This window comes from Leptonychotes weddellii, chromosome 3 (genome assembly GCF_054177405.1).
Source record: "Leptonychotes weddellii isolate Sample4059 chromosome 3, ASM5417740v2, whole genome shotgun sequence".
In the NCBI taxonomy this organism is placed as follows: domain Eukaryota; kingdom Metazoa; phylum Chordata; class Mammalia; order Carnivora; family Phocidae; genus Leptonychotes; species Leptonychotes weddellii.
The window spans coordinates 119,386,681-119,414,674 of NC_138371.1; the positions used below are offsets into that span (position 1 = coordinate 119,386,681).

A 27,994-nucleotide genomic window follows, 5' to 3' on the forward strand; every position below is an offset into this window, starting at 1 on the left:
AATCAGTTTCTTATATTATTTCTCCAAAGCTGAATTAACTCACATAATTTTGTGTTGCACAGAAAAACATTAAGATATCACCCAACTCTGGCATGAAAGTTCTTCTGGAATATCTTGTGGCATCAGCCTTTTAGCTACACAGGAAAGCCATTCAATACGGCCCCTGTAGCAGTTAAATTCTTAAGTATTTTTTTTTAAAGATTTTATTTATTTATTTGAAAGAGAGAATGAGAGAGAGAGAGCACATGAGAGGGGGGAGGGTCAGAGGGAGAAGCAGACTCCCTGCTGAGCAGGGAGCCCAATGTGGGACTCGATCCCGGGACTCCAGGATCATGACCTGAGCCGAACGCAGTCGCTCAACCAACTGAGCCACCCAGGTGCCCAATTCTTAAGTATTTATAACTTAATAAATGATAATTCAGAGCTGTGTTCACAAGTTAACTTTGTTCCCGCCCATATTATTGTGGAGACTCCCAAATTTACTCCATGTTGGACACTGCCAAGAAAGTGTTCAAAGCACTTCATACTTGAAGTCACATTTGCCCTCTTTCACATCCACATGAGACACCAAGCCCTATTTCACTCTTGTTTATATTTTATTATTGTACTTATTAGTAATAAGCCAAGAGAACTGGGATAACAAAGGGGAAAGTTCAGGATAAGTAACTTCTTCCTTATGAATTAAAACACATACACACACTTTAGTTACCTCCTCCCCACCCAATCCTAATGTACAAATAGCTACATAATTCAGTCCACAGAACACTGTGAGCAGCTGATACCAGGAGCTGGGCAAAGGACCCCAGTTGTGTGAAGTCTCAGGTTGATCTGGGTCTAGATGACCAGCTTCTCCACACTGAGTGTACTTGTGGTTTCATCCTCTTCATTTGACCCAAAATAGCCGGGGAGGTCCAGCATCCTCTGCTCTGCCTCAGTGAGGCCGAAGGATGTATTGTCATAGAAGGCGAACTCGGGGTGGGCTGGGAAGCTCTGACACTTGTCTTTTCTACACTGAGACGGGCTCAGAGGGCTGACCCTCTGGTAGCTATCTTTGGGGGCCGTGGGGGACGGCTGCTTCCTTGGGACACTCCTGTGACTGGGGGACGGGCCCCTCCGAGCTCTGGGAGGCTCCGCTCTCTCACCTCCTGCCACGAATCCTGCCTGGCAATCCCCGAGGTCTGGTTTCCTCGCGGGCTGCCCCAGGGTGTAGGATTTAGGGGGAGGGCTTAATGGACCCCTGGTTGCACCTGCCCCTTGGGAATGGTCCGGTTTCTCAGGAAACGCGGCAGCGCCTCGACTCTGAGGCCGAAATCGGTCTTCCGCCTGCTCCCAGGTCCGCGTCCTGCAACTGTAGGCCGGAGCCTGCCGTGGAGTCAGGGTGGACATGCTCCTCTCCCGGAACGGCCGGGCCTGCTTGGCTTCGTGAAAGCTCGCTGTCCTCCTGAAGTGGGAGCCCCTGGGGTGGCTCCTCTCCGGCGGCGCCCCTCTGCCGCCCACGTGCCTCATGGCCGACTTGCGGATCACCGTCTGGCTGGGGCTGACGGCACAACTGGCGCGACAGACGGGGAGGTCCAGCCTGCAGGGGGGCCTGGCCGCGGCACCCACGGCTGGCTGCTCCAGGAACGGGGATTTGATCCGGAACTTGTTGGCTGCAGCCTCTTCGGGGCTCTCCACGTCCAGGGCGGGGACGGCGGCCGCGTCGATGGCCGTGTCCGTCAGGGGACTCTGAGACACGTGGTACACCTTGGTGGTTTCCGTCAGGCCCTTCTTCTTCATCTCCTTCAGCTGCTGCTGGGCGAGGCGGTAGCTGAACAGCGGCGGGATGATCTTCTGGGCGTTGGACTGCACGCTCTCACTGCCCGAGGCGTCGTCCTCCGGGGACACCGGCCCGCTGCGCCTGTACGTCAGGGGGATGCCCGCGTCCCCGGGGCGCCCCGCGGGCCCGTCGCCCGCGTCCGAGAAGCTCCCGCGCTGCTCGCTCAGCTCGCAGATGTTCTCCTCGTCCGAGTTCTTCCGGAAGCCTGGGGAGTGGATGGAGTTGTGCCGGGCCGGCGTGCTGCATTTGGGGGCGCGGCCGAACTTCCTCCACAGCGTGATGAGGACGGTGGCGACGATGATGAACAAGCACAGCGAAATCCCAGTGACGGTCACGATGTTGTTGGACTTCCCCGGACCCTGGGGCGGAAGAGGAGACGCGCTGGATGGCTGGAAAGCTACGAGAAAAGGAAGAACAAAGATGTGTTCTCTATATGGTCTCTCTGCGCGGTGTTAAGGTTCGGAGTGGCTGGCTCTGATTCTCTAGCAGCTCAAGAAAGAATAAGCGAGGACTAGGATTTCTGGCCTTACACACGCGTGCCTGCTGGCAGCTTCAGCCAGACCAAAACACAGGGCCCACAGAGAGGTGAGCCACAACCAGGGTGACTCCTGGGCTCACCAGCTCCTGCTGACACGGGTCTCAGATGTTCCACAAAGCAGCAGCATAAGCAAAGTTTCAAGGCAAAAATCAAGGTTTTTGCTTAAGATAAGGTAAACACGGGATATCTGTAGTTAAATGTACCTTTGGGATGCACATCGGGAAATTCTTACCAAGAATAACACCTGCCATGCAAAATAATTCGGGTAGGTTGTACCTAAATTTTATATCTTGAGAAATTAATTGGTCAAAATCAGTCTTTAGGCAATGTAATACAACTCACATTTCCCTTCTAATATCCAGGAACTGTCTTTCCTGAGGGGTTGAAGCCTCTGCTTCTCACTCTTTGGTTTCCAGCTGTCCACTCCCCTTGCTTCCTTCCAAGGGACGTTGGTTTGTCTTTTTCTTCCCTGCTCTCTCCAACCGGTTTGTTCCGGGGTCATCAAATTGTTTCACCAAGCCTCAGACGTCACCTGGGGCCTCAGCCGGCACTGCCACTGAAATACCTGGGAACCTGGGACCAGCTAATGCCACCACCCTCAACCTCTCTTTTCTCCTTGTCACTGTCCACTCTTCAAGCCCTTCCAGTCACCTGTCCTGTCCCTTTTTTCTGCACAGTCTTACCAGCACCAGTTCTGTGTGTCATGTCCCTGACCCATCCTCGCACTGCCCACTGTCTTGGGTGGAAGCTGTGATACATACTTTGTTTATAAGCAAACAGGACCAGCAGCTGGGAGTGTTCCTCACTCTCTTCATTCCTGATTGCCATTTTCAACTAACTCTTTCACCTCCATATAAAAATTCTACTCTTTTAACAAATATGTATATATATATATTCCCTATGCTGTTTCTACTCTATATATTCCCTATTGCATCTCTGTGACTTACTTATTTTATAAGTTTATACCTCTTAATCTCCTTTATTTTGCCCATCCACCCCACCCACCTCCTTCAGGCAACCACTGGTTTGTTCTCTGTGTTTAAGAGTCTGTTTTTTGTTAGTTTGGTTTTTTTAGATTCCACAAATAAATGAAATCATATGGTATTTGTCTTTCTCTGACTTACTTCACTTAGCATAATGCCCTCTAGGTCCATCTATGTTGTTACAAATGGCAAGATCTCATCCTTTTTATGGCTGAGTAATATTCCATTGTATATTTACACCATCTCTTCTTTATCCATTCATCTATTGATGGGCACTTGGGTTGCTTCCGTATCTTGGCTATTGTAAATGACGCTGCAATAAGCATAAGGGTGCATATATCTTTTAGGATTAGTGTTTTCATTTTTGGGGGGGCAAATACCCAGTAGCGGATTACTAGACCATATGGTATTTCCATTTTTAATTTTTTGAAGAACTTCCATACTGTTTTCTGCAGTGGTTGCACCATTTTACATTCCCACCAACAGTGCACAAAGGTTCTCTTTTCTCTACGTCCTCACCAGCACTCATAATTTCTTGTCTTTTTCATACTAGACATTCTGACTACTGTGAGGTGATATCTCATTGTGGTTTTTATTTGCATTTCCCTGATGATTAGTGACGCTGAACATTTTTGCATGGGCCTGTTGGCCATCTGTATGTCTTCTCTGGAAAAATGTCTATTCATATCCTCTGTCCATTTTTAATTGGATTGCTTGTTTGGTGTTGAGTTGTAAAAGTTCTTTATATTTTGGGGGTATTAACCCCTTATTGGACGTATCATTTGCAAGTATCTTCTTCCGTTCAGTAGGTTGCCCTTTTGTGTTGTTGACAGTTTCCTCTGCTATGCAAAAACTTTTTATTTGGGTGTAGTCCCAATTGTTTCTTTTTGCTTTTGTTTCCCTTGCCTCAGGAAACATATCCATAAATATGTTGCTAAGGGTGATATCTAAGGTGTCTTCTACTCTTTTGATACCCATGCTATCTACCCAGACCACCCTCCCCCCCTCAACACTGTCATTTCTCAACCTCATGGCGGCCATCAGTCACTAGCACCCGGGTCTCAGTCTTCCTCACCATCCCCTAAAGAGCCTATCTGGGCAACGTCACTGTCCATCCAACATATCATACCTTCCCATTGTCTGCAGCTGCTCCTCTTCAGAAATCTTAACCTTCATAGCTCACTTTTGAGCTGTATCCTCCCCTCTCACTTACTCATCATTATTTCGCTAGGTTTTCAACCTCACTGCAACTTTTGATTCCCCAACCCCTTCATTTTCTCTCCATCTGCCAGCCAACTCCTGGCCTCACTTCTCTCCCTACACTCATGATCCATCACATAAACCATTCTCCTGCCAATAACCTCAACTCTCTGACCTCTAGTACTGAGACACACCACTTTCCCCGCTCTACAGCAAAAGTCCATCCCTAGATAAACCAAGACATGTGAATTATCAGCTGCTGCACCCAGGCCCTGAGCACTGGTGGAGAAAATAATACCCCCACGCAGGCTACCACCTCTGTATACTGACAGCCCCCAACTTCGACTCCCTGCAAATCCTTCCACGGGTTCCTAAGTAACTCGCTCTTCCATCCCCTACAAGTTTCACCACCTTCCCTAAGCACCTTACTACCCTCTTCCTCAGAATTCCACTGGATCACAAAAAAATAGAAGCTATCAGGCAAGTATACCCCTCCTCCAGCTTCTTCTGCTGTCTTCTCCCCCATAAACTTAGGAGCAGCCGCACTTCTTTTCACTTCTTTCACTATGGAATTAGTGGGAGAAATATCTTCCTATAAAGGTGAGTCCACCAAGTGCTCTCTAGGTCACCCTTCTCCGAGGGGATCAACTCTCTGTACCAATTATCTCCAGCTTCTCCCCTATGCAGCTCCACAGAAACATACTCAAGTTCTTCTTTAAAAAGAACTTTCTAGAATTCTCATATCTTGTTCCTGGTCTTCTCAGCCAGGCTTACAGAAAGAGGAGTCTACATTTGCTGACTTACTGCTTCCACATCATCACCTCTGACTCCTGCAACCTGCCTCCAGGATTCCAGTGAAACAGCTTCTGCCAATGTCATTAATCAGCTAAGAGCTAAATTCAAGGAAGTTTCGTCCTGATATTCCTTGACCTCTGCCATATAGGCTCCTGCCCAACACTTTCTGCGACTTTTTCCCTTCTTGGTTTCAATGATAGTACTCACTTCGGAGAGAAGAACATGAATTTTGGAGCAAGGAGATGTAGATCTCAACCTGGATCCATCAGCTCTGCTCTCTCCACTTATGTCCTATCAACACCTTCACCTCCACATGCCCAAGACTCATCACCTTTCCCCTAGAATCTGTGCCTCATCCAATATGTCCAGTCTCAAGGAAATGGCACCAGTGTTCATGCAGTTGCCAGTACTAGAATCCTGGTTGTCACCCTTGATGTTTCCCTCTTCATCGCTCACCATATCGAAGTCTTTGAGTCTTTCTCTCCTCTACATTCTCACTGCCATCATTTCATTTTTCACCTGGGTTACTGAAAAACTCTTAATGGGCTTTGCTGCTGCCAGTCCTACCCCTTCTGATTTTTTCTCCACACTACAGCTGGGAGAGATCCCTCTGAAATACAGGCCAAACCTTCAAGGCCCCTCAAGATCTGACTCCTGCCCACCTGTTCAGGTTCATTTTTACCACTTCCTCCTGGCACATTATGCTTTAGATACATTAAACTAATTTCAGTTCTCTGGGTCTCTTAATGTGCCATCTTCTTCCATGCTTTCATCCATTGCTCCCTTTGCTAAAATTCCCTTTCTCACTTAGCTCACCTGGGTGGCACCTACTCAGCTCTCAAACTTTAGCTCAAATATCACCACCTCCAAGAAAAGAGGTGTTCCCAGCATGAATTTTCACCCCTGCAAGTTTCCATAGCAAGCTGTGGATACCTTTCTCACTGCAGGCTCTACACTGTACTGATTATAATGCCTATTTATGTGTCTGCTGAGCTACTATATCATAAGCACCTTCCAGACAGGAACGTGTCTTATCTACATATTCCTAACCCCAGTCACAGTAATTTACACATAGTTGGTATCCGATAAATGTTAGGTTAATTCATTTAAAAAGGTAATAGCAAAATGATCAATATCCCAGCCAGATGGAATGTGGGCACAATGGCAACAGATCCTCCCACTCTCATGTTTGAACAAGATGGTCAAACTAACATAGAACTTGATGTTGATGCAAAAACATCCTTTCAAAGCCAAACAAAACTCTAAAGTCTCAACCAAGTGAACACAGTTGCATGATGAAAGATTTGTTTACTGATTTTTCACTTCTTTCATGTGCAGTGGCTATTTATGTCCGTGGGGAGCAGCAATGCAACTGCACCTCATGGATCTCTTTAATTAGCTATTATCTTTGACTGTGGCTGGCTCCCTTTAAAACCATGGCTGGAGAAAAGCCCAAGAGCTGCTGACCTCAACCCTCTCTGCCTCATCTACTCCCTCTTTCACCTGAAGTGAAGGAGATTTCTTGATGTTAAGCAGCCTGCGAACGGATCTTTACATTTCCAAGGAGTATGAAATAGGCTCAATAGGAAGAAGAACACTTGGAGGAAATGATCATTTTTATCCACATAAGCATTTATCTGAGGACCACTTATAGTAGAAGTAGGGGTGCCTATAGCCCTTACTCTTTTTGCTATTTTATAATATATAAATTTCTAGTTCCCATCCAATATTAATTAAAACATAAGAACATGAAATAATTTCACATATCCTCAAAAATTATTACTAATTCCATGGGGTACTTGGGTGGCTCAGTCAATTAAGCATCTGCCTTCAGCTCAGGTCATGATCCCAGGGTCCTGGGATCGAGCCCCGCATCTGGCTCCCTGCTCAGCAGAGAATCTACTTCTCCCTCTCCCTCCGCCTGCTGCTCCCCCTGCTTGTGCTCACTCTCTTTCTCTCTTTCTGTCAAACAAATAAAGAAAAATCTTTTAAAAAATGATTACGAATTCTAGGTTTTTGATGCTTCCAGAAAGCTAGACTGGCCTGTGTAGAAAGGCAAGGTTTTCAAGATAGGTAGCTTATATGGGTCAGATTTAGTCCTCTGCTTTCTAGCTTTTTCATCTTGGGCAGGTCAGTTACCCTCTCTATGCTACAGAGTCCCAAATAAGTGAGATAATGTATTTAAAGTGCTGGCACATAGCAGATGGTCAATAAATGGTTGATATTGTTGTTACTTGTAAAGGAGCAGTAGAACCCAGTGACAATTGACTTTAAATTTATTTGAGTTCATTCATTCATTCTTTCAGTCACTATGGAACTCTAGATGGAATATCCTAACACAACATGCCATCCCAGAATTAAGAGGAATAGGTATATTTGAAGATAGTTATACCCAAGAAAGGAGCTTGAACGTGAAGGGGACTTATAAAGAAAGAGTAGACAGAGAAGAGAGCCTTAGAAAATCATATGAGATATAACTAGAGAAAGAATAGATTCAGAGTGTGGCCAAGGGATTATGAAAGAAGAGGGGCAGACTGAGGGCTAGCAGAAGAGCCTAAGTCTGAGGAAAAACAGAAGAAAGAACACCCTCAGGATGCTGGAATAAAGGGAACAAGGCCTACAGCACTGGCTGGAAAAATGAGATAGTAAGAATGAATTTCTAAGGTCACAGGTGGGGACACTGGCCAAGGTGTTGTTGCCAGGTGGTTTTGGCTAAAAATGCTCTGAGATCCAAACACAAAAAACCATCTAAATCCTCTAGATCCCAAGGGACAAGGAACGAGGGATGGTTTTCTAACCTGGAATTGGAGAGTGGAAGAAGTCAGGACTGGACAGAGTACTTTATCTAAGGGTCAGGACCAGAGCAAAGGCAGGCAAATTAAATCAGAGATTGGCTATAGATCAGTAGGTGAGATGGTATGTGGGCAGAGCAAGGATTGTTATTACTGTAACCTGTAGCAAATGAACGGAATTCAACTCCATAAGCTGAAGCAAACATAACTAAGCCATGTCAGCATCACATCTACAAACCATTTACATCAAATACCATGGAGCACCTACTAAGTGCCTTCAAGATGTTGAAAGGATGAAGGAAAGGCCAGTGTCTAGATGATGACAAGAAATCTCCCCACCTTCTCCTCCTAGGTAGAGGAGTAAAGAATAAACATAGGGCCATTCAGGGGATAAGATAGGGTAACTTGCCCCATTTTGACAAATAATGGTCTATGTGATCCCCTCAGCCTTCTCTGACATGATGAGATATTCTTCTGCAATTTTTGTGGGGAGAAGTAAAGGAAGGATAAATAAGAAAACAAAAGAAAATCAAAAATATCTTAGGAAGAAATGATCATCCCTCCTGTTTTTGTATTTTTAAAAATGATTTCGTATGTCTGAATCTTCAATTTAGATAATTTGCTTGTCATTTCACTATCTTCCACAGTGTTCAATCCCTGTCATCTCACTGACAAGTGACTCCCAGTCAGAGACACACTAATGAATACAGCCTTAGTAAAGCCAGCAGCAATAACAGAGTGTTGATGAGTCCACCTCTGAATTCAGGTTGGTGATTTTCAGGCAGGCTTAGGTTCAACAGTCCCTCTGGGGAAAGACTCCCGAAGAAAGAAGGATACCTACCAGCACACTCCTCCAGGGAACACAGGGAGGTCTCCGAGGACATTCCAGGGCAGCCAGGTCTGGAGGGGAAGGAAGTCAGGCACACGCGGCGTCGCTCTCTGACACCATCCCCACACGTGGTACTACATTGGCTCCACGGCTGCCACAGTCCCCAAGTTTCTGCAAGGACAGTAGCCATGCTTTTAATGCTAGTTCATTTGAGAATCAGAATTTAACTGCACCCAAATGAAGCAGCAAACTCAAATCTCAGGCCTCAAAGTCAGTAAATAAAAACATTCCCAAAGATGTGGAAAGCTGGAAAGAGTGTTTAACAACCCTTAAAACAAAGGAAAGCTGTATAATTTACAAAATGTTAAACTTTTTGGAACCCATCAGAGAGCAAAGGTCACAGGGCAACCAAATGGCCTGAAATATAAGGAAAGACAGACTCCTCTAAGGAAAGACAGGATGCAAACACTGCTTCCTGGGATAGACACCAGACCTCATACAAGCTGGTGAGAAGTCATCTAAAAATGTAATGAACTGCCAGAAGCCAAGTGTGGGCTAGCATGAGAATATAGAATCCCTGGGAGCCACAAACCCAATGGGAATTTGTACCCACTTGTGGGCTCTTCTTCATGGATCCCACCAAATGCTCACAAGAAGGACTAAGGGTAGGTGCAAGACCAGAGAAAGCCTCCCTTGTGGTGGAGTCCTGAGGATGGAAGGCATGGCACTGTGGGAAAGACACAAACCTCACCTGGATCCTTCTCCCCATCTGCTCTACTAACAAAAGCCTCAACCACTGGGGACAAAGCAGAAGCCCTGTCACTCAAAGGGCACCAATTGAAATCTGTGCTGCTTGGGAATGGGAAAAGAAGGAAATCCTTCACCCCTGGAGAGGAGCAGAAAATATACTGGGACCAGACTATTAGAGAGCTTCTATCACTGGAGAGGGGCAAGATCATCAAGAAGTCCCCAACCCTGAGACTCAGGGGGGCACAGCATTTGTCTAAGACTAAGGATGAGCTGGAAGAAGAAAAAGCTCTCCAGCTCCCATCACCCAACCCCTACCCAGCAGCATGCTAACAATTTCCAAGTATCAAGTAACAACAACCTACTGCTAGGGCAGGGGCAAGAGTGACAGGTGAAAACCTGTGCAGGCTCAAGCCTAAAGCTGAGGGTGCAACAGAAGCATGGAGGAAAACCCTCTGGCAAGCAACCCCCTCCCTAACTGCAAAGTAACATTAGAAAATTCTGAACTCTGCCATGTCCTGAGGATGGCCATAGCAACAGCACAAACCCAAACATAGCTTAATTCCTTAGTACATCGACCCAATCCCCACACTAAAGGCCTAGCAAAAATAGGGTATGCCCATTTCCCCACATAAATACTATTTATTGATGTCTACAGTTCTAAATAAGATGTCCAACTTTCAGCCAAAAATTATGAGACACACAAAGAAGCAGGGGGAAAAAAAAAAACTATCAAGAGATAAAGTAATCAAGAGAACCAGACTCTAATGTGGCCCAGATATTGGAACTATCAGACAGAGAAGTTACAATAGCTATGATTAATCTTAAAGAATTCAGTGGAAAAGGTGAACAAGATGAACAGATGAAAAATTTCATTAGAGTTGTAAACTGAGAAGAGGTAAATGGAATGCTAGAAATGAAAAACATGGTAACAAAGATGAAGAATGCCTTCTAGAAGAACACTCATCAGTAGACTCAACACAGCTTAGGAAATAAAGAGTAAATTTGAATATAGGTCAGTAGAAATCACTCAGACTGAGATACAAAGATCAAAAAGAAAGAGTGAATAAAACAGAATAGAATACCCAAGAGCTGGGGGACAATATCAAATAGTCTATCATTCATGTTATTAGAATCCCAGAAGAGAAAAAGAGAATCAAATAATGACCAAGAATTCTCCAAAATTAATGAAAGATACTAAGCTACATCAAGATGCTCTGAAAACAACAGGCAGAATACAAAAAATAAACAAAAAATTAGACACACTATATTTAAATTGTTAAAAGCCAAAAACAGAAAACTTTGAAGGCTGTGGCAGAAGGGAAGGTGGAAACACATTGCATACAAAAGAATAAAGATGAGAAATACAGCAGGCTACTTGTCATGCAAGCCAAGGATAATGGACTAATACCTCTAAAGTAATGAAAGAATGACCAACCCAGAATTCTATATCTAGTAAAAATATTTCCAAAATTTAAGGAGACATAGACTTTTTAGACAAATGAAAATGAATAAAATTAATTACCAGCAGACCTTCAGTAGAAGAAATGTTAAAAGAAAATCCTTCAGGCAGAGGAATATGATACCAGGAAAAAACTTGCATCTGTACAAAGAATTGAAAAGTGCTGAAAATAGCATTTATAAGGGTAAAGATAAAACTCATTTTTTTCTCATTTTTAAATGCTCTAAAATATAATTGCTAAAGAAAAGTAGTATTATGTGTTCATAGCATATATAAAGTAAAATTTATGAAAACAATCACACAAAGAATGGGAGTAATGATTGGAAGTGTACTGTTAATAAGGTCCTTATACTACATGTGAAGCAAAATATTATTATTCAAAGGTAGATCAAGAAAAATTAAAGATATATACTGTAAACTCTAGGACAACCACTAAAAAATATTTTAAGGTATAAACCACTAAAAAATATTTAAGGTATAAATGTTTATACCTTAAAATTGAATTAATATTCAATTAATACAAAAGAAGGCAGAAATAAGAGGAAAAAGAAACAAAGAACAGATGGAACAGACATAAAACTACCAAGATGATAAATCTTAATCCAACCATATAATGATTACACTAAATATAAATAATCTAAACACACCAATTAAAAGACATTGTGAGATTGGTAAAAAAGCATGACCCAATTATATGTTATTTTAAAAGAAACTTACTTAAACACTAATTCAAAAAGATATATGCACTCCAATGTTTACTGCAGCATTATTTACAATACCCAAGATATGGAAGTAACCCAAGTGTCCACTGATAGTTTGAATAGATAAAGAAGATGTGGGGTGGGTACGTGTACACACACACACGCACTCATACAATGGAATATTATTCAGCTACAAAAAAGGATGAGATCTTGCCATTTGCAACAACATGGATAGACCTATAGGGCATTATGATAAGTGAAATAAATCAGACTGAGAAAGACAAATACCATATGATTTTACTCATTTATGGAATCTGAAAAAAAAAAAACCAATAAATAAACAAACAAAAAGCAAAATCAGACATATAAATACAGAGAACAAGCTGATGGTTGCCAGAAGGAAAGGGGTGGTGGGATGGGAAAAATGGATGAAGGGAAGTGGGAGATACAGACTTCCAGTTATGACCTGAATAAGTCACAGGAATAAAAGGCACAGCATAGAGAAGAATATAGTCAATGATATTGTAATAGCATTGTATGGTGACAGACTGTAGGTACACTTGTGGTGAGCATAGCATAATACATAGAGAAGTTAAATCACTATGTTGTACATCTGAAACTAATGTAACATTGTGTGTCAACTATACTCAATTAAAAAAAATTTTAATAAAAATAACTTACTTCAAATATAAATACACAAATAGGTTAAAAGTAAACAGATGGGAGAAGTTACACCTGTGAACATTAATTAAAAGAAAACTGGAGTAGCTATATTAATATCAGACAAGGTAAACTGCAAAACAAGAAATACTACCAGGGATAAAGAGGGACATTATATGATGATAAAGGGTCAATTTAGCAAGGAGCTTAACAACGCTAAATAGGGATGCACCTAACATCAGAACTTCAAAATACATACAAAATACTCCCAGAACAGTTATTACTGACTGACACATGCAAACATCTCTTCCAAGCATATATGTAATCACTGCCAGATAGAATAATTAAACAGTTCCCTATAAAAAATTATCCTAAGACCCTTCTCTATAAGTACCCATCCAACCTCAAGAGCCAGGTCATGCCAATCCTAGGCACCAAAACACCTTCTGTATAAAAGTCTTTCTTTATCCTCTATGGACGAAAACTCGATACAGTCAAAGGTATAGAAAGCACAACAAAAACATAATGAGAACACATAGGGCAAATACATTCTCAGGTAATCCAAGTGGTGCAATCTTTGGACTGAGTCATGGAATATGAGTTCTTTATGGCAATTAAAAGTCTCTGGGATTTTCACAAGAGTGGGAGCATTACAAACCACTATCCTGGACCAACATCAACTGAGGTGTGGTAATTATGTTCCATCCAGAGGTCCAACTGAACACAATATTGGTTCTGTGTCTTCAGATCACACTGCAGCTCCTCAGATGGAAGAACAATGAGCCAGCTTTGTCCTTAAGCTTCAGAGCTATTCAGACACTAAGTCCCCCATGCTTGCAAAGCTTTGGGACTCTCATATGAAAGTCTCTGAGTTAAAGTTTAGTGATTTATTTTTGAAAAATCTACTGGGAATTCCACTACTGAGAAATCTAAATTGAAAATTAAGTCAATACATAGTTTATCCTTATATTCATATTTAAGACCACAAAAGGTAGAATTGCAAATGCTAAAACATCTTTTTGTTATTCTTTCTTAACTCTTATTTTTTTTTTTTAAAGATTTTATTTATTTATTCATTAGAGACAGAGAGAGAGAGGCAGAGGGAGAAGCAGGCTCCCAAGGAGCAGGGAGCCCGATGCGGGACTCGATCCCAGGACCCTGAGATCATGACCTGAGCCGAAGGCAGACGCTTAACCATCTGAGCCACCCAGGCGCCCTTATTTTTTTTTTTTTAAAGATTTTCTTTATTTATTTGACAGAGAGAGACACAGCGAGAGAGGGAACACAAGCAGGGGGAGTGGGAGAGGGAGAAGCAGGCTTCCCGTTTAACAGAGAGCCCGATGCGGGGCTCGATCCCAGGACCCTGGGATCATGACCTGAGCCGAAGGCAGACACTTAACCGACTGCGCCACCCAGGCGCCCCATCTCTTATTCACTTTACATAAATATAATATATATAGAAAATTATTTGTCAGACTAAAAACAAAAATTCCATTAGTAGTGGCCAGAAAAAAAATCAAAGTTTTAATGACAGCATGAATCTTAATGTCAAAAATTACATTTTGAAATGTTGTGTCTTTTTCCCTTGGAAGTAAAATCAGGGCTTGTAGGACAATCAATAATAAAAAATAAATAATCACTTAAGCTACACCTTATGTCCTTTTATTTCTAAACCAAATTAATCAAACAGGAAACAAAGGAAATCACTCAAAGCAATTAACAAATTTAATAAGGCAAATTTTTAAAAATACCTTGAGTAATTCTATCTGTTCCCTGAAGATTTCTACCAATAGCTTTGAGGGAAATACTAGGCAAATGGAAAGTTATTAGATAACTGTAGTTCATTTTTTAGAAATGAAGAGCAAGATGACCAATATTTAAAATACTCTTACTTCATGAATGAAAGCTGTTTTGTTTTGTCCTGGTTAAATGTCCATACATGCACTCATACTACATAACAAACCTGTTTAGCCAGGATAAATACCTTTTAGACTACTATAAAGGATATTAATTCTGAATGAGCAAAATTTCTCTGGAATAGGAAAAGGGAGATTTGTTTCCACCCCTTAAGATTATCTGAAAGAATACTGCCCCTGAAATATTCACACGTGGAAGACATCTTGCTCGAGAAACTAGAGCACAAGATAAGCCAGTGTGATGAGCAGGAAATACTGTAACTTTTTTCAATCTAAAAGCTTTATATTGTCTAATACATGAATTGACAGTTGATTATATGGGAGACAATACAGAATAATGGAAAAAGCCAATCAACCACCAGTAGTTTAAGCCACTTAACCATCATTGACCTTGGGCAAATTACTTAATTTTGTGCCTCCATTTCTTCACCTATAAAAGTGACAAAATAAACCTAACCCAAAAGGTTGTTATGAAGATTAAACAGATTAATATTTGTAAATCACTTAGAACAGTGCCTGGTACAAAGTAATCACTATATAAACATTAGCTTTATTATGTCAGATGATCACACACATTATGTCACATATCCTGAAAGGATATTCCTAAGGAATCCCAAAAGAAGAGTTTACTCTTGGAAGGGTTTACTGTTTCATTCACTTTCAGAGAACTGTGGAGTATTAAAACATCTAAGGGTCTGCTTATATGAATTTTTAAAATTATATTTTCTAGTTTGAGGCAAACTAACTCACAAAGTGGACAAGTGGTGTAAAAAGACTCTGGCAGAGGGGTGCCTGGGTGGCTCAGTCAGTTAAGCATTTGCCTTTGGCCCAGGTCATGATCCCAGGGTCCTGGGATCGAGTCCCACATCGGGCTCCCTGCTCAGCGGGGAGCCTGCTTCCCCCCTCTCTCTGCCTGCTGCTCCCCCCTGCTTGTGTGCTCTCTCTCTCTGTGTCAAATAAATAAAATCTTAAAAAAAAAAAAAGATTCTGGCAGAGAATTAAAGATAATACACAACATGCAAATAGAAAGGAACTGACAGGGTTGACAGTTCTCCTGTTCTTGGTAAAAATCTCTAGTCAGTCATTATGAAGGAAAAAACAAGACCATCTAATCACAGAAACAAGATAGTCTAAAAATTTCAATTATCAAGGAAACTATATATTAAATATATATAATTTTCATTTATCAAAAAAAAACTAAGTAAAAAAAACAACTATGTGACTATGACTTCATACCCTCTATCATTAATTATCAAGTTTGGGGACGCCTGGGTGGCTCAGTTGGTTAAGCTTCTGCCTTCAGCTCAGGTCAGGATCCCGGAGTCCTGGGATCGAGCCCCACATCGGGCTCGGGGAGCCTGCTTCTCCCTCTGTCTGCCGCTCCCCCTGCTTGTGCTCTCTCTCTCTCCCTGACAAATAAATAAAATCTTTTAAAAAATTATCAAGTTTTGCCCTAAATTTATTTTGTCTGAAACCCTTGGGCAGAGGTGTTCAGAATTTAGGAATTCTCAAATTCTTTTTGTAAGGTGTTAAGTGCTGTGCCATATATTACTAACCCTCCCCTGGCAGGATCTCAGGCAGCATCCCATTACCAAATACATTAACATTTCCGCAGAGAAAAATATAAACATTCACACTAAGTAGGATAAATGAAGATCATAAATAAGCATTTGTGGCAACATCTATTATATATTTTCTGTAAATTGTTATTTACATACTATCTTAAGGTCTGAAGACATATTTGGAAAAAGAGACAAACATAACAAACACATTACTCCATTTTCAAAAGGAACTAATAAGAAACCAGTGGAGGCGGTGGCTCACACAGGTCATGGTGGGTTCACTGGGGTCCCTGAATGATACCATTTGCCAAAAAAAAGTCACCTGTCAATTTAAGTGGAAAATGAAGAAAAGAGAACTAGATTCAGAAATGTTTATACTCAAACACAGGGCGGCACTGAGGTCCCCCTTGCTAGCATAAATGTCTTGGTTAGCTAGAGTGAGAGCCACTGGTGGGTGGTCACTCTCCTGGGGTCTCCTAGAGCATTAGCCCCTCCAAGCACTGCTTCCAGCCCTGATGCTCAGTTGTGTCTAGTTGCTGCAGCCCCTAGGGAACCCCTCACCATCCTCAGCCTGGAAACACAAAGAACCACTCCTTTGTTCTGCCTCTCTCTCGTGTCTTGTCCCTGCTGCTGTGTGTGTGTTGCGGGGGGGGGTGGTGGACTCAAGTCTTTAGACAAGTAGAAGAATCTGTGGAAACCCCAATAGCTGGGAGAAACACAAAGTATACCTCCTGCTCCCAATGTGTTTGGGAGCCCAATATCTTTGGGCCCAAATGGCCCCCAATATCTTTATTTCCCTAGGTTTGTTTTCACTAAATTCAATTAGATTTTTTTTCTAACAAGTAATTTCTTTTGAAAAGGCAAATCTATCTTGAATGATTAAATTAGTTTAATACAATTTTTCTTACTAATACCTGGATTGGCCACATTTGCATTCAATTTTCACTTTAATAAAACATGTGTTGGGCTCCTATTAATGTGCCAGGCATCCTAAGTGGGCCAAATAAATATCACAAGTTGGCTTTTCACACCAAATGAGCTCCCCCTGGCAGGGGGATGGTGGGCATGAGGGTGGGGGGCATGGGGAGAAAGACTCGTAATGAGGCATGACAGAAACGATGACAAAGGAATGAAGGATGCTATACTAGCTTACAGCAAGGGAATTTAGCTAGTTTGGGGTCAAGGAAGAGTAACCCAAGTGGAGACTTTGGGGACAGGTTAATGTCAACCAGGCGAAGGGAGGTGGAAATTCCAGCTCAGAGACTGTGACTGTGGGTTGGGCAGCCTGGCCATCAGGGGTCCTGTGGATTCTCATCTTCATGTCAAGTGAGGTGACTGACAGGTGTTAAGGAGGTAACAGCCTCAGCTAACCTGAATTTTAAATAATCCCTCTGCCTACAGTGAGGGAATGAAGTGGACGGTGGCAGGGACTGGAATCAATGAGGAATCTGTTGCCATAGGTTAGCTAAGGAATGATGAAGGTTTAAACCAAGAGTCAGACACCAAGGAACCAAAACCCATAGGACTTGGTGATTTATTATTTATAGGAGGTGAAGAAGAGGAAGACCCCTGGGCTTCTGGTTTGAACAATGAAATGGTGGTGAAGGCCTGTACTGAGGGGCAGGTGGAGGGGGTAAGATGATGAGTCTAATTCCTCTGAGATGCCCGAGAGACATGTGAGGGGGATAGCTATGTAGCAGCACTTAGATGCTGGAGAGAGATGCCAATATGGAGTCGTCAGTCTCAGGATGGTGATCACCTAGCAGGTGCGTGAAGAGGGAAAAAAGAGGATCTAGTATAAGATGCAGAAGTCCAGCAGTTAACAGATGAGACCAGGTGGTAGAACTGGCAGGCAAGGGAGACCACGAAGGAACGGCCAGGGGAGTGGGGGGTAATCGAGATGAGGGTTCAGGGGGATGTCACAGAATCAAGGTATTTTTAGGTATTTCAAAGCTGATGGGGATGAGCCAGTAAAAGGACCATCAGAGACAGAGGAGAGAGAGGGGATAATGATTAAGAGGATTCCTGATAGGAGCAGAGGGACTGGGATCCACAGAGGAGGGGAAGGCTGACCTTGCACTGGAGGAGTGACACTTCTTCCATGGTGACAACAAAGGAGACCAATGGCTGCAAGCCTCCAGACATTTTGCTGGGAGGTTGAGGGAGCTTGTTCCTGATGGCTGCCTGCTGCCCTGTATGCCCGGAGACAAACGCAGCTCTGAGAGTCAGCCAGGGGGCAGGGGTTGAGGTCTGGGGGGAGCTGTTCTAGAGAGCAGAAGCAGAGCTGGTCAGGGTAGCATGGTGGGTCCAGTGGAGGAGGGAGCCATAACCCACTCACGATGCTCCTGTCCACCTGGATGTGACCTTCTCATGCAGCTTCCATGCAGTGGGCAGCCAGCAGATGGCTGGATTCGTGCATCAGAAGGACAAGAGGGCAGAGGAGTTTAGGCTATTGGTAGGAGAGATGATAGGGATGGGCCATGGAATCTAGGCTGGATGGAGAGGTAAGTGCAAGCAGGGAAGTGACTAGGTGGTGCGGAGAGAGTCAAACAAGATGGACTTCTAAGGTGAGGAGGTGGGTGAATCTGAAGCAAGAAACACTTGGGGTTCCAAAGACAGTCAGAGGCTTGGGCCCTCAGGGGGCCTGGGGCTTAGCAGGGATGAAGATATAAGCAAACCAGACAATCTCTGCCAGATGAATTTCTTGCCAAGACCAGGCTTGCACCCAGGAAAAGGAAAAGAAACGCAACGAGGAGCCCGGGTAATGGATGGAATTGTAATAACCCCACTTCTTTGTGATTAGGTAGGGCATTACTCAAAGAATTTAGAACTTGAAGTTTTTAGAAATCTTGCTTTGAAATCTCATTTCTAAAGAAACTCATTCCTGCAATGAAGGATGTAACAGGAAAGAGACATGCTCAGCGAGAGGAAGCCAGAAGTTAACCAAATACAATTTGAGATTTAGCTTTGAATTCTGCTCATAATAATACAACTTTCTAAGATAAAATGCAACAAAAGCTAAGGTTTATTGGTGCTTCCTCTACGCCAGGCACTATGCTGAGAACTGTGCACACGTATTTCATTCAATTCTCACAACTCTCAGAGGTAGATACTCTTATTATCCCTGTTTTACTAACAGGGAAACTGAGACCTAGGGAAGTGAGCGGGGAGCTGGGCCTGCTTCCCATTACTCCTCATTTTTCAGATAAGAATGACAATGCCATTTGGGACATTATGAGGAATGAACCATAAAAATGATGGTACAGTTCACAGAAAATTAAGTTTGCCTAAATTCAAAAGAATAATTTTGATTGCATGAAGGCATCAGTTTGATTTAAAAATTTTTTAAATCTCAATACCAACCTATATTTCTCTGAATTAGCATGCACTCCCTCTCCTTTGCGGAAAAATGGCTTCTGCTTGAAACGCCAAAGTCAAAGCAGTATTTATTCCTCCCCATGTCAAACAAAGTGCAGTTGAATACGGTTCTCCTCTCTCCCAAGGTCAGGCTGTTTTCAGCCAGCTGAATGGTCCTTTCCCCAGCACGTCTGGGGGCCTCCTTGAAGACCGTGATCACTCCTTGGACGAAGATGCATGGTGGAGGGAGCACCATGACCTCCACCCCAGACTCACACGTGAGTTCCGGCGCCATCACCAGTTTGTATCCAAATTTCTGGGCCAGGTCAATGGGTCCCGTGGAGGTAATGACCGAGTCTCGGCCAAGCAGCTTCAGCACCACCGTGACGTAGGCTTCGGGCCCCACAGGGGCACAGCCAAACTCAACCCACTGACCTTGAGAGAGTTCTGTCCTCTTGCTGGTTCTGATCTCCAGCGGCTGACCTGGACTTGTTCTCGCCGCGGGCAGACTATTGGTAAAGACCACGTCCACCGAGATGTCAGGCTGGTCCACCGGGAAGGAGCACAGGGGTTGATTGGTAAAAAGGCCCACCTGGAAGGTGCCTTCTGCCGCCTGGGACGTCCTATTCAAGGTGATGTGAAAGACGGGCCATTCCACCTTGAGAAAGGCACTTTGCTCCCGCCAGTCCACTGGAGTGCTGTTGTCTGCCGCTTCCCAAGTCATCGTGAACCAATAGTCTCCAGCCTCCCTGAAGTAGAAGCATTCAAACTCGAGTGTGCCCTGGGACTGGTTGGTCAGGAGGTATTTGGTGGTCACAGTCTGATTGGTGTTGGCCTCCAACAACAGGATAGATACATTCCTCAGCATCCCATTAGCACCACTGAAATACTGGAAATCCACAGACACTGTGCTGTTGCTTAGCGCTACATGGCCCGGCTTTCCCAAGAGGAGATGTTCAGCTTCTCCAAGAACTGAAATCAAAGGGTCAGAGGTGGTTTTACAGAGAGAACTCTGAGCAGCACTATCGGTGATATCAAAGAAAACAGCATTTTTTAAAAAGATTTTATTTATTTGAAAGAGAGAGCAGAGAGAGAGAGAGCACACGAGCTGGGGGGGAGGGGGGCAGAGGGAGACAGAGAAGCAGACTCCCCGCTGAGCAGGGAGCCCAACGTGGGGCTCGATCCCAGAACCCTGGGATTATGACCTGAGCCGAAGGCAGGTGCTTAACCGACTGAGCCACCCAGGCGCCCGAAAACAGCATTTTATACATAAGAGGAGTTTGAACTCAGCCAAAGAGGAAGTAGAATGATGCTGAGTGCCGATCCTGGGAGCTGGGCCCTGTGCTGTTCCCATTCTAAAGCGGCTCTGAATCTTCGGCTTTTGTGGTTATGTGTAAAACAACATTTTCTGATAAATACCCTGAATGCACCACATTCAACAATGTAACACATCTGCAGTGAACAATCTATAAAGCAAGAATAACAACTGACAATTCTCAAGATGTAAATCCAATACCTCACTTTTCTCATTTTAATCTGTTAAAAAGAAAACAAGCCCCAGACGGGGCACATTTGCCCCCCAGGACAGCAAACCAAGACTTAATTAGTTTCAACCTAACCCAGGAAGGTGGCCTTGCTACAATCAATCTGAAATTTTCTGATCTGCACTAGTGAGGTTACCTCCATGACAAAAAACCTGCTCACCACACCTCCCCAACACACACACACACACACACCCAGAGAAGAAATCCTGGCCTGAAACAGTCCTTTCTATTCTTTTGCTAATAACTTCTTGCCCCACCCTCCTTCCCATAAAAACCTTCATTTTATACAACTCTTCAGGCCATCTCTGCTTGCTAGATGGGATGCTGCCCGATTCATGAATTGCTTAATAAAGCCAATTAGATCTTCAAATTCACTCAGGTGAGTTTTTTTTTTTTTAATAAATCATATTCTGGGGGCACCTGGGTGGCTGGGTCTGCCTTTGGCCCTGGGCCCCTCACTGCGTGGAGCTCTCTGCTCAGCGGGCAGCCTGCTTCTCCCTCTCCCTCTGCTTGTGCTGTCAAATAAATAAATAAATAAAATCTTTTTTTAAAAAAATCATATTCTGGGGGCACTTGGGTGGCTCAGCTGGTTAAGCGTCTACCTTCCGCTTAGGTCCTGGGATCGAGTCTCACATGGGGCTCCCTGCTCAGTGGGGATCCTTCTTCTCCCTCTCCCTCTGCCCCCCTGCTCATGCTCTCTCACTATCTCAAATAAATAAAATGTTTTCAAAAATCATATTCTGGTGTTTAGATATTTGGGGGAAATGGATGCACAGTGAAGTGAGAAAACTTGATTTAAATGATGCCAAACAAACTGCTCTTGATTACTTAAAATGGAAGACCCTAAGTATACTTCAAAGTTACCATTTTCTGATATTCAAGACAAGTACTTAAGCATTTTCACCAGAAATGGAACCAGTGCCGTTGGTTTGTATGAAGCAGAAATTTTTAGATGAATAAGATATGTTGACACTTTATTCTGCACGGGTCACCCAAGGGACAGAGTGAATGTTTAGGACATAGCCAGGCTTGTCCTTGGCAGTTTTAATGACATCACAGTAACCACGACTAGCCTAGATGTGATAGATGACTACAAGCCCACAAGTATCACTCAGTTAAGATCAATCATATCTTTTTAAAAGAGACCCATCAGAGCAGCTGAAGTAAAGAGTGGAAAAAACACAGACACACAAGAATCCTTGTTTCTATTTTGAACCCTATCCAAATACATATCAAAGGAGACAGAATTTGGCAGTGCAACAATCAGCTGGCCATGGCTAGGATAAGAAACTTTCTAGATTTAAGACACTGCAGGGCATTTTTGGCTTAAAAAATAACATGTGTAGTATTAATTGTTCTTACTATGATTATCTTATGTAATATACACATATCATACCATATCATATATATGTCCAAAGGGCCTCAGTGTGTTATTTGGGCTGATCATCTTTAAACATGCCCTTTCATGTATTCAGTTAATGATTATTAGAATCAGCAGATGGATATATTGGCACATAGAAGTTTGGTTTTGTTTTTTAAATAGCTCAGCACTTCACCCATTTCTTATTGAAGATGAGACGAAATAAAATATATAAAACTTGGATAGACCTGAGTGCTTGATCACCACTTGCTTGAAAACCATAATAGAATAAAGTTCTTTTTCTTTTTTTTCCTTTAGTCGAAACAGAAGCTGAGAGATAGTCCCTTTTGGAGGGAGACAAGTCAAGGTTGAGGAAGGTAGCTGATTCTGTGGGAGCCTGTGCCTGGTTCAGAGCCCACTGGGCACCTTTCTGTAAACAGGTGACCAAAGGGGCTCTAACACTCAACGCAGCCCAAGGAAGAAGTTAGACTGAGAACAAAGGTCAGATTAATTTGAATCTCATGGGGCAGGATGGCTTTTGATGCACTTTAAGATGGAGACCACACACCACTTAGTTAATTGACAAAGGCTATCCTCGATGATAGGGATTGTCAGGGGGCAGAGCAGACTCTGATTTGATGGGCAGCCAATCAATGAAAAAGACACGCATGCCCAGACAGTAGTGGAGAAAAGATGCAACTGATGGGTTCCAGCAGTGCAGACAGCAGGTGTATACTGAAGAGAGAACTTGCTACTTTACTACAGTACTCCTGTTTTTATAGACAAGAATACATCCTCATTTAGAAAACTGCAATTTGGGTGTACCACATTCTGGCTACTACCAGTATAGTTCTCTCTACTCTTTCAATTCCCTTCTCCCTTTGCCTTTAGTATATTTAAAGTAACTGGTATCTCAATATAAGCACGTTGCTTAAAAAACAACAACAACTGCTGATGGTATATTTTGATCAATATCAAATGGAGAAGGGGGGAAAACCGAGGTCTAGGAAAACACTTCCTTTTCCATTAGCAGCATGTACACTCAACTTCTATGTTCTATTTTATGCTCATTGAACTTTTATTCTTATACTCCAGTAAGATATTTGCTTTCCACTACGACAAACATCTTTGCAGATTGTGTAAATGGCAAATTCTGATGTCTTTATCATTACGAAGCAAAGGACCCTTTTATAATTTTTTGTCTGAGGCTGTTATACGCAGAGTGATCTGTTTTTAAATAGGGATAAATGACATTAAGATCACTGAATCCCAGATTGATTTTCAGCAAATCAAGCATCTTCTTGTTTGAATAAACGTTTTAAAAAGAAAAGGCTGAGGAAGGAGATTCACCGGACAAAATGAACAAGTGCACACTCTGGATCATTTAAGTGGATGCACCACTAATACCACACGAGCCAGGATTCTCTATCCCTTGGATCACATTTCTTCATCTATTTGAAAACAATTTCCACTTTTATACAATCAGCTGCTTAAAAGTCTTTGAAATATCTGGCAATCATCAAAAGAAAAGTAGCGAGTTTTATATTGTTGAATCTGTTAGTTCAGCAGTTGCATAAATCTCTCTGAATAAGAAACTCGATTTTTATTTGAAACAAATTGAATGAATAAAAGTAACAGTGAGCATCTACTATTTGCTCAGTCAAGGTGTCTCACCTTTCTTCTTTCATCATCACAACAATCCTGTGATGTCAACAAGAACCTTGTCTAAGGCATACAACTGGCAAGCACTTTGGACTGGCTCCAAAGATATTCTAAGAGCAAAACTCTCCAGGAGAGTGAAATCTTACAGAGAATCCCAATAAGAAAAAATCATTTCGTGTGTGTGTGAGTGGAGTTTAAATGTATAATACTGAATTACTAGGAAATCAGTCAAAGAGAACATAACGTGACATGTTTGTCTCCAATTTGCTTAAATGAAAGTGACTTGATTTTTATTCTTTTTTAAAAGACTTAAAAATATATTTAAAGGGAAATTTAAATCAATACATACAGAACCTTAAGAGAACCCAGGGCTGCAAGGATTTCAGTTTAAAAGGTAATGCACTGTAGAGCCTCCCCGCCTCCTTCCTGCAGGGTCATCAACATCCATGCATTTATATAAACCTCACATTTATGTTTCTTCCTTGATGCTAATAGCATGAAGTATACTTACAATACTCACCACAGTCACAGAGTACCACCAACAATAGATTTGAAAAGTCTTTCAACATTTGTTTCATTCTGATCAGCAAAATCCCAGGTCTTTGGTCTCCTCATGTCCTTTCTCACATCCAAACTGTGAATTTTTTTTTTTTCCAAAAACACCTGAAATTAGAATCTCAAAAAAATGATGCCTCTGTTCAATGTGATTTATAAAATAGTAATCATGCTACGGCAAAACCATTCTAAGAAGTCAAACTTTGTAAGTGAAAAGAAAATAGGGAACACTCTAATTTTCCCTGGGGAAGTAATTTGTAATTGTACGTGTCCCTTTTGTTACATTATAGTGCACCTGTTAAGAACATTCAGGGGTGCTCAACACCAGATTATCTTTGCAAAACACCAAGCCTCTTATCTTTATTAACACATGCTTAAGTGGAGAGTTTGTTCTTTGCTGAATTTCATCAAAGCGAAGAGCCAATCTGGATAACACATTTTCACCTGTTTATCTGCTTGGCATTTCACACCAATCAATTTGCTAAAATTTTGCCAAATTTTCATTTTGCATTGTGCTGTACAGACCAGGCTCGCTTCTACCAACGGACGTAACAACTACTGCCTTTCTTGCACAAGTGGTATGTTTCCTGGATCGCTTCATTTCTTAATGCCTAGAAGCTATATCAAAACTAGCAAACCTTTCAAAAAAATACCCAGAGTATCACAATGAAATGTGAACTCCATGTGACTCTGACTTCCCTTGTTTAGGGCACTCTAAAGAGAAAACAGATAAATAGCAATTATCATCTTCTGTCAGTTTTCCAATTCTTGTTGCTGTCAGTATGCATTGGGAGATCAATGATTTCGTGCAGCAAACTTCCCAAACCACCTAAGAGGGCAGGAAAGACCTTGTTGGCCTGAGCCTCAGAATGATCTGTGGGAGGAGGCACTTGCTTTGATATGAACAGACTATTAGACTGTAGAATAAGAGTCAAGGTACTTGCCAATTTTTTCATACTACAGTCTAATAAGTGATGGGCTACTAAACATAACCAACTATATATTTTCTTAATGTTTACATTCCCCCATTATCCACAGTTAATATATTTTAATAAGATACTATATTCCAAATATGTATCTTACATCTCTTCAGAAAAGACAAAAATTAATGGAATTAAAAGGACTGTGGAAATAATAAAAAATTCAATGGCAAGAAAACTGATGTGTCTCTATTAGCTTTCCTTCAATGGGAGTTGGTTGAACAAAGGAAACACTATTTCCTCAAAGGGAAGCAGAGATTTGAAGTGTAATTAGGCAGATGATTAGGGGGTCCCTCCCCTCTGCTCCCCAACAAAAAAAGAAAATTCCCTTTTGCTGGGATTAAGCATAGATTTGATCCAATCTTTTCCTTGAACTTGGACTGGGAAATGTGGCCAAACACAGCATATGAGCATCACCGCATCTCCCAGGCAAGGGTGGGCACTTAGGGCAATAAAATGCTTCCTTTTGAGTTTCTGATCTCAGTAACCACAGTAAGGAGAAGTAAGCATTCCCTAGCTCCCAAAAGTTGAACTTGCTCCTCCCAAATTGCTTGCTTTTCCATGATAACCAATTTTTAAAGAAGCTCCTAATCACAACCGATTTTGTGATTATAACACATTTTTCTTCTTATGAAAATGACCAGTAAAACACAGAATAGTGTGATAATCAGTATTTAGAACTGAGTGGAAATATAAACCAGCCTACCTTAAAAATCATAATACGGATTTCTTTTAATATTCTTAAGCTTTTGAAAATAAATGCTTAATTTTTACTAGCGCAATCACTGATTTGAAGACCTGAACAGAGCAACCCACAATGCAATGGAATGCTGGGTAAAAAGCACTATATTTGGGGAAGAAAAAAAAAGGGGGGGGATGCCTTCCTTCCTTCCTCCCTTCCTCTCCCTCTTTCTTTTCACCTTGTTTGCTTATTTTCTTCCAACATGTTGTTCCCAATACCAGGACTGGCTACTTAGAATGTTTGGCTTGAGAATCGTTTTGAGAAAATAAAAACTTAGGTCTCTTTTATGCACACTTAAAAATACTTCTATATAGCATTCGCACACATAAACATTTGCAGAAAAAAATCCAAATGCATCAGTTAGAGGGTAAGAAGTAGCGAATATTCTCAGTGGCTAATGGCATCACGCCAAGCTCAGATTCCATGTTTTTGATGAAACCGGCTAAGATAAATCCCTACAGTGTCTTCATTGCTGCAGAAAAAGAAAAGGAATTAAGCTAAAGTCTATTGGGACCGATGATTTATCAAATAAAAGGGAAAACAAAAGGAAGCAAAGTGATTTTGTCTCTTCTGACAAACACACCCTCGTGTGTATCTATCTACTACTAATATTTATTAGCAGGAAATCCCTAGTTCCAAAGCAGCTCGTGTAAACAGGCTGTATTTATATGTTCAGTGCTGTGGGCTCTGCCCTGGTCCCACGGATTGGATGCAGCTTCCCTAGGAGGTTGTACGCTCCCCGCTTCTACAACTTCCCAAAGGCCCCCAAGTCAAGTTCATGCCTGGAAATCTAGCCCTGCCCAAGTCCTCAGCACAACGCTTTCTTAAAATGAGGACCGTTTTGGAAAGGCTTAAATCTCATAGTTTGCACCCCTGAAAGGATTTCTCTTCGGAAAGAGGCAAACTTGTTCTGAACCGCGGAGTACTCCAAGCCGCCACCCTTCAAGGGTCCCAGCCATTCGGGCTCAACGCCAGTCTGCGGGCAGCCTGTCTCTCGGCAACACCTGCGGAGCCGGGACACCAAGAAGCGCAGACGGACGCTTTCTAAAGCGTTTCCCCTGGGGGCGAAGGCTGAGCCCCCGACCGCGAGGGAGAGGCTGCCGCGCCACCTGCGCTCTCAGCCTGCGGGGAGGGTGGGGCCGGCAGGGGCCGGGGGGCACCGTCCGACCCCGCAGAGCCGCCGGGGACCCCCCGCCGCACAGCAGTGCCCGAGGGGGCGGTGGGGGGGGCCCGGCAGGCAGGCTCTTCCTACCTCTCGGGACTGGCGGGCGCAGGGGCCGGAGCCGGGGCGGGCGAGGCGGCGAAGCGTAGAGGCAGGCGGGCGGAAGGCCTCAGGGGCCGCGAGGTAACGCGCCGAGCATCCCGCGTCCCGGGACTGCTCGCCCAGGCCGGCAGCGCTCGGCTGCGCGGCCCCGCCCGGACCCGCCCCCGACGGCGCGGGGAAGGCGGCCCCGGAGGGCGGGGACCCAGCCCGCGGGCGAAGTCAGCCCCGCCCGCTCTGGGCAACGCATCCTCCCCCGCGCGCGCGGCCGGCGGGGCCCGGACGCACACACCCCACACGGCCCGCGGGCCGGACCGGGGCCCAGGGCGAGCCGCAGTCTGCCCACGTTCCGATCCAATCAGTTCTCACCCGGAGTCATTTCTTTTGGGGGACCACAAATGTAAGTCATCCGAGTGGCCTAACTGGTGGGCTGTAAACCTGGGTTTCCCAAATGTCCTTGAAGATTCTCAAAAGAGAACAGTTCAGGTAAAGTGCGTCTTCGTTTCGGTTTTTCTTTCTCCGCAGCCAGAGC

General features: G+C 43.2%; 1 protein-coding gene across 3 annotated transcripts; it reads right to left on the reverse strand.

Annotated features, from left to right (window-relative positions):
• Positions 1 to 577: 577 nt before the first annotated feature.
• THSD1 (thrombospondin type 1 domain containing 1) lies at positions 578 to 27,603 on the reverse strand. Of its 3 annotated transcripts, none has more exons than XM_006748471.3 (5): positions 27,454 to 27,603; positions 24,445 to 24,587; positions 19,365 to 20,330; positions 8,966 to 9,124; positions 578 to 2,213 (listed from the first exon to the last, which is right to left on the reverse strand). In XM_006748471.3, the coding sequence occupies exons 2-5, from the start codon at positions 24,500 to 24,502 to the stop codon at positions 835 to 837; spliced, it is 2,562 nt and encodes an 853-aa protein (XP_006748534.1). In that variant the 5' UTR covers positions 24,503 to 24,587; positions 27,454 to 27,603; the 3' UTR covers positions 578 to 834. The 3 variants fall into 3 exon arrangements, with proteins under 3 accessions (XP_006748534.1, XP_030875358.1, XP_006748535.1); XM_031019498.2 differs by having other exon boundaries at positions 24,445 to 24,558; positions 27,454 to 27,602; XM_006748472.3 differs by lacking the exons at positions 8,966 to 9,124; positions 27,454 to 27,603 and having other exon boundaries at positions 24,445 to 27,403.
• Positions 27,604 to 27,994: the final 391 nt, after the last annotated feature.

Coding starts and splice junctions, on each gene's coding strand:
- THSD1 (XM_006748471.3), bottom strand. CDS start 24,502: ATGAAACAAATGTTGAAAGACTTTTCAAATCTATTGTTGGTGGTACTC. Junction 20,331..24,444: donor GGTGGTACTCTGTGACTGTG/GTGAGTATTGTA, acceptor CTTTGATTTCAG/TTCTTGGAGAAGCTGAACAT. Junction 2,214..8,965: donor TTCCCTGGAGGAGTGTGCTG/GTAGGTATCCTT, acceptor CTTTTCTCGTAG/CTTTCCAGCCATCCAGCGCG.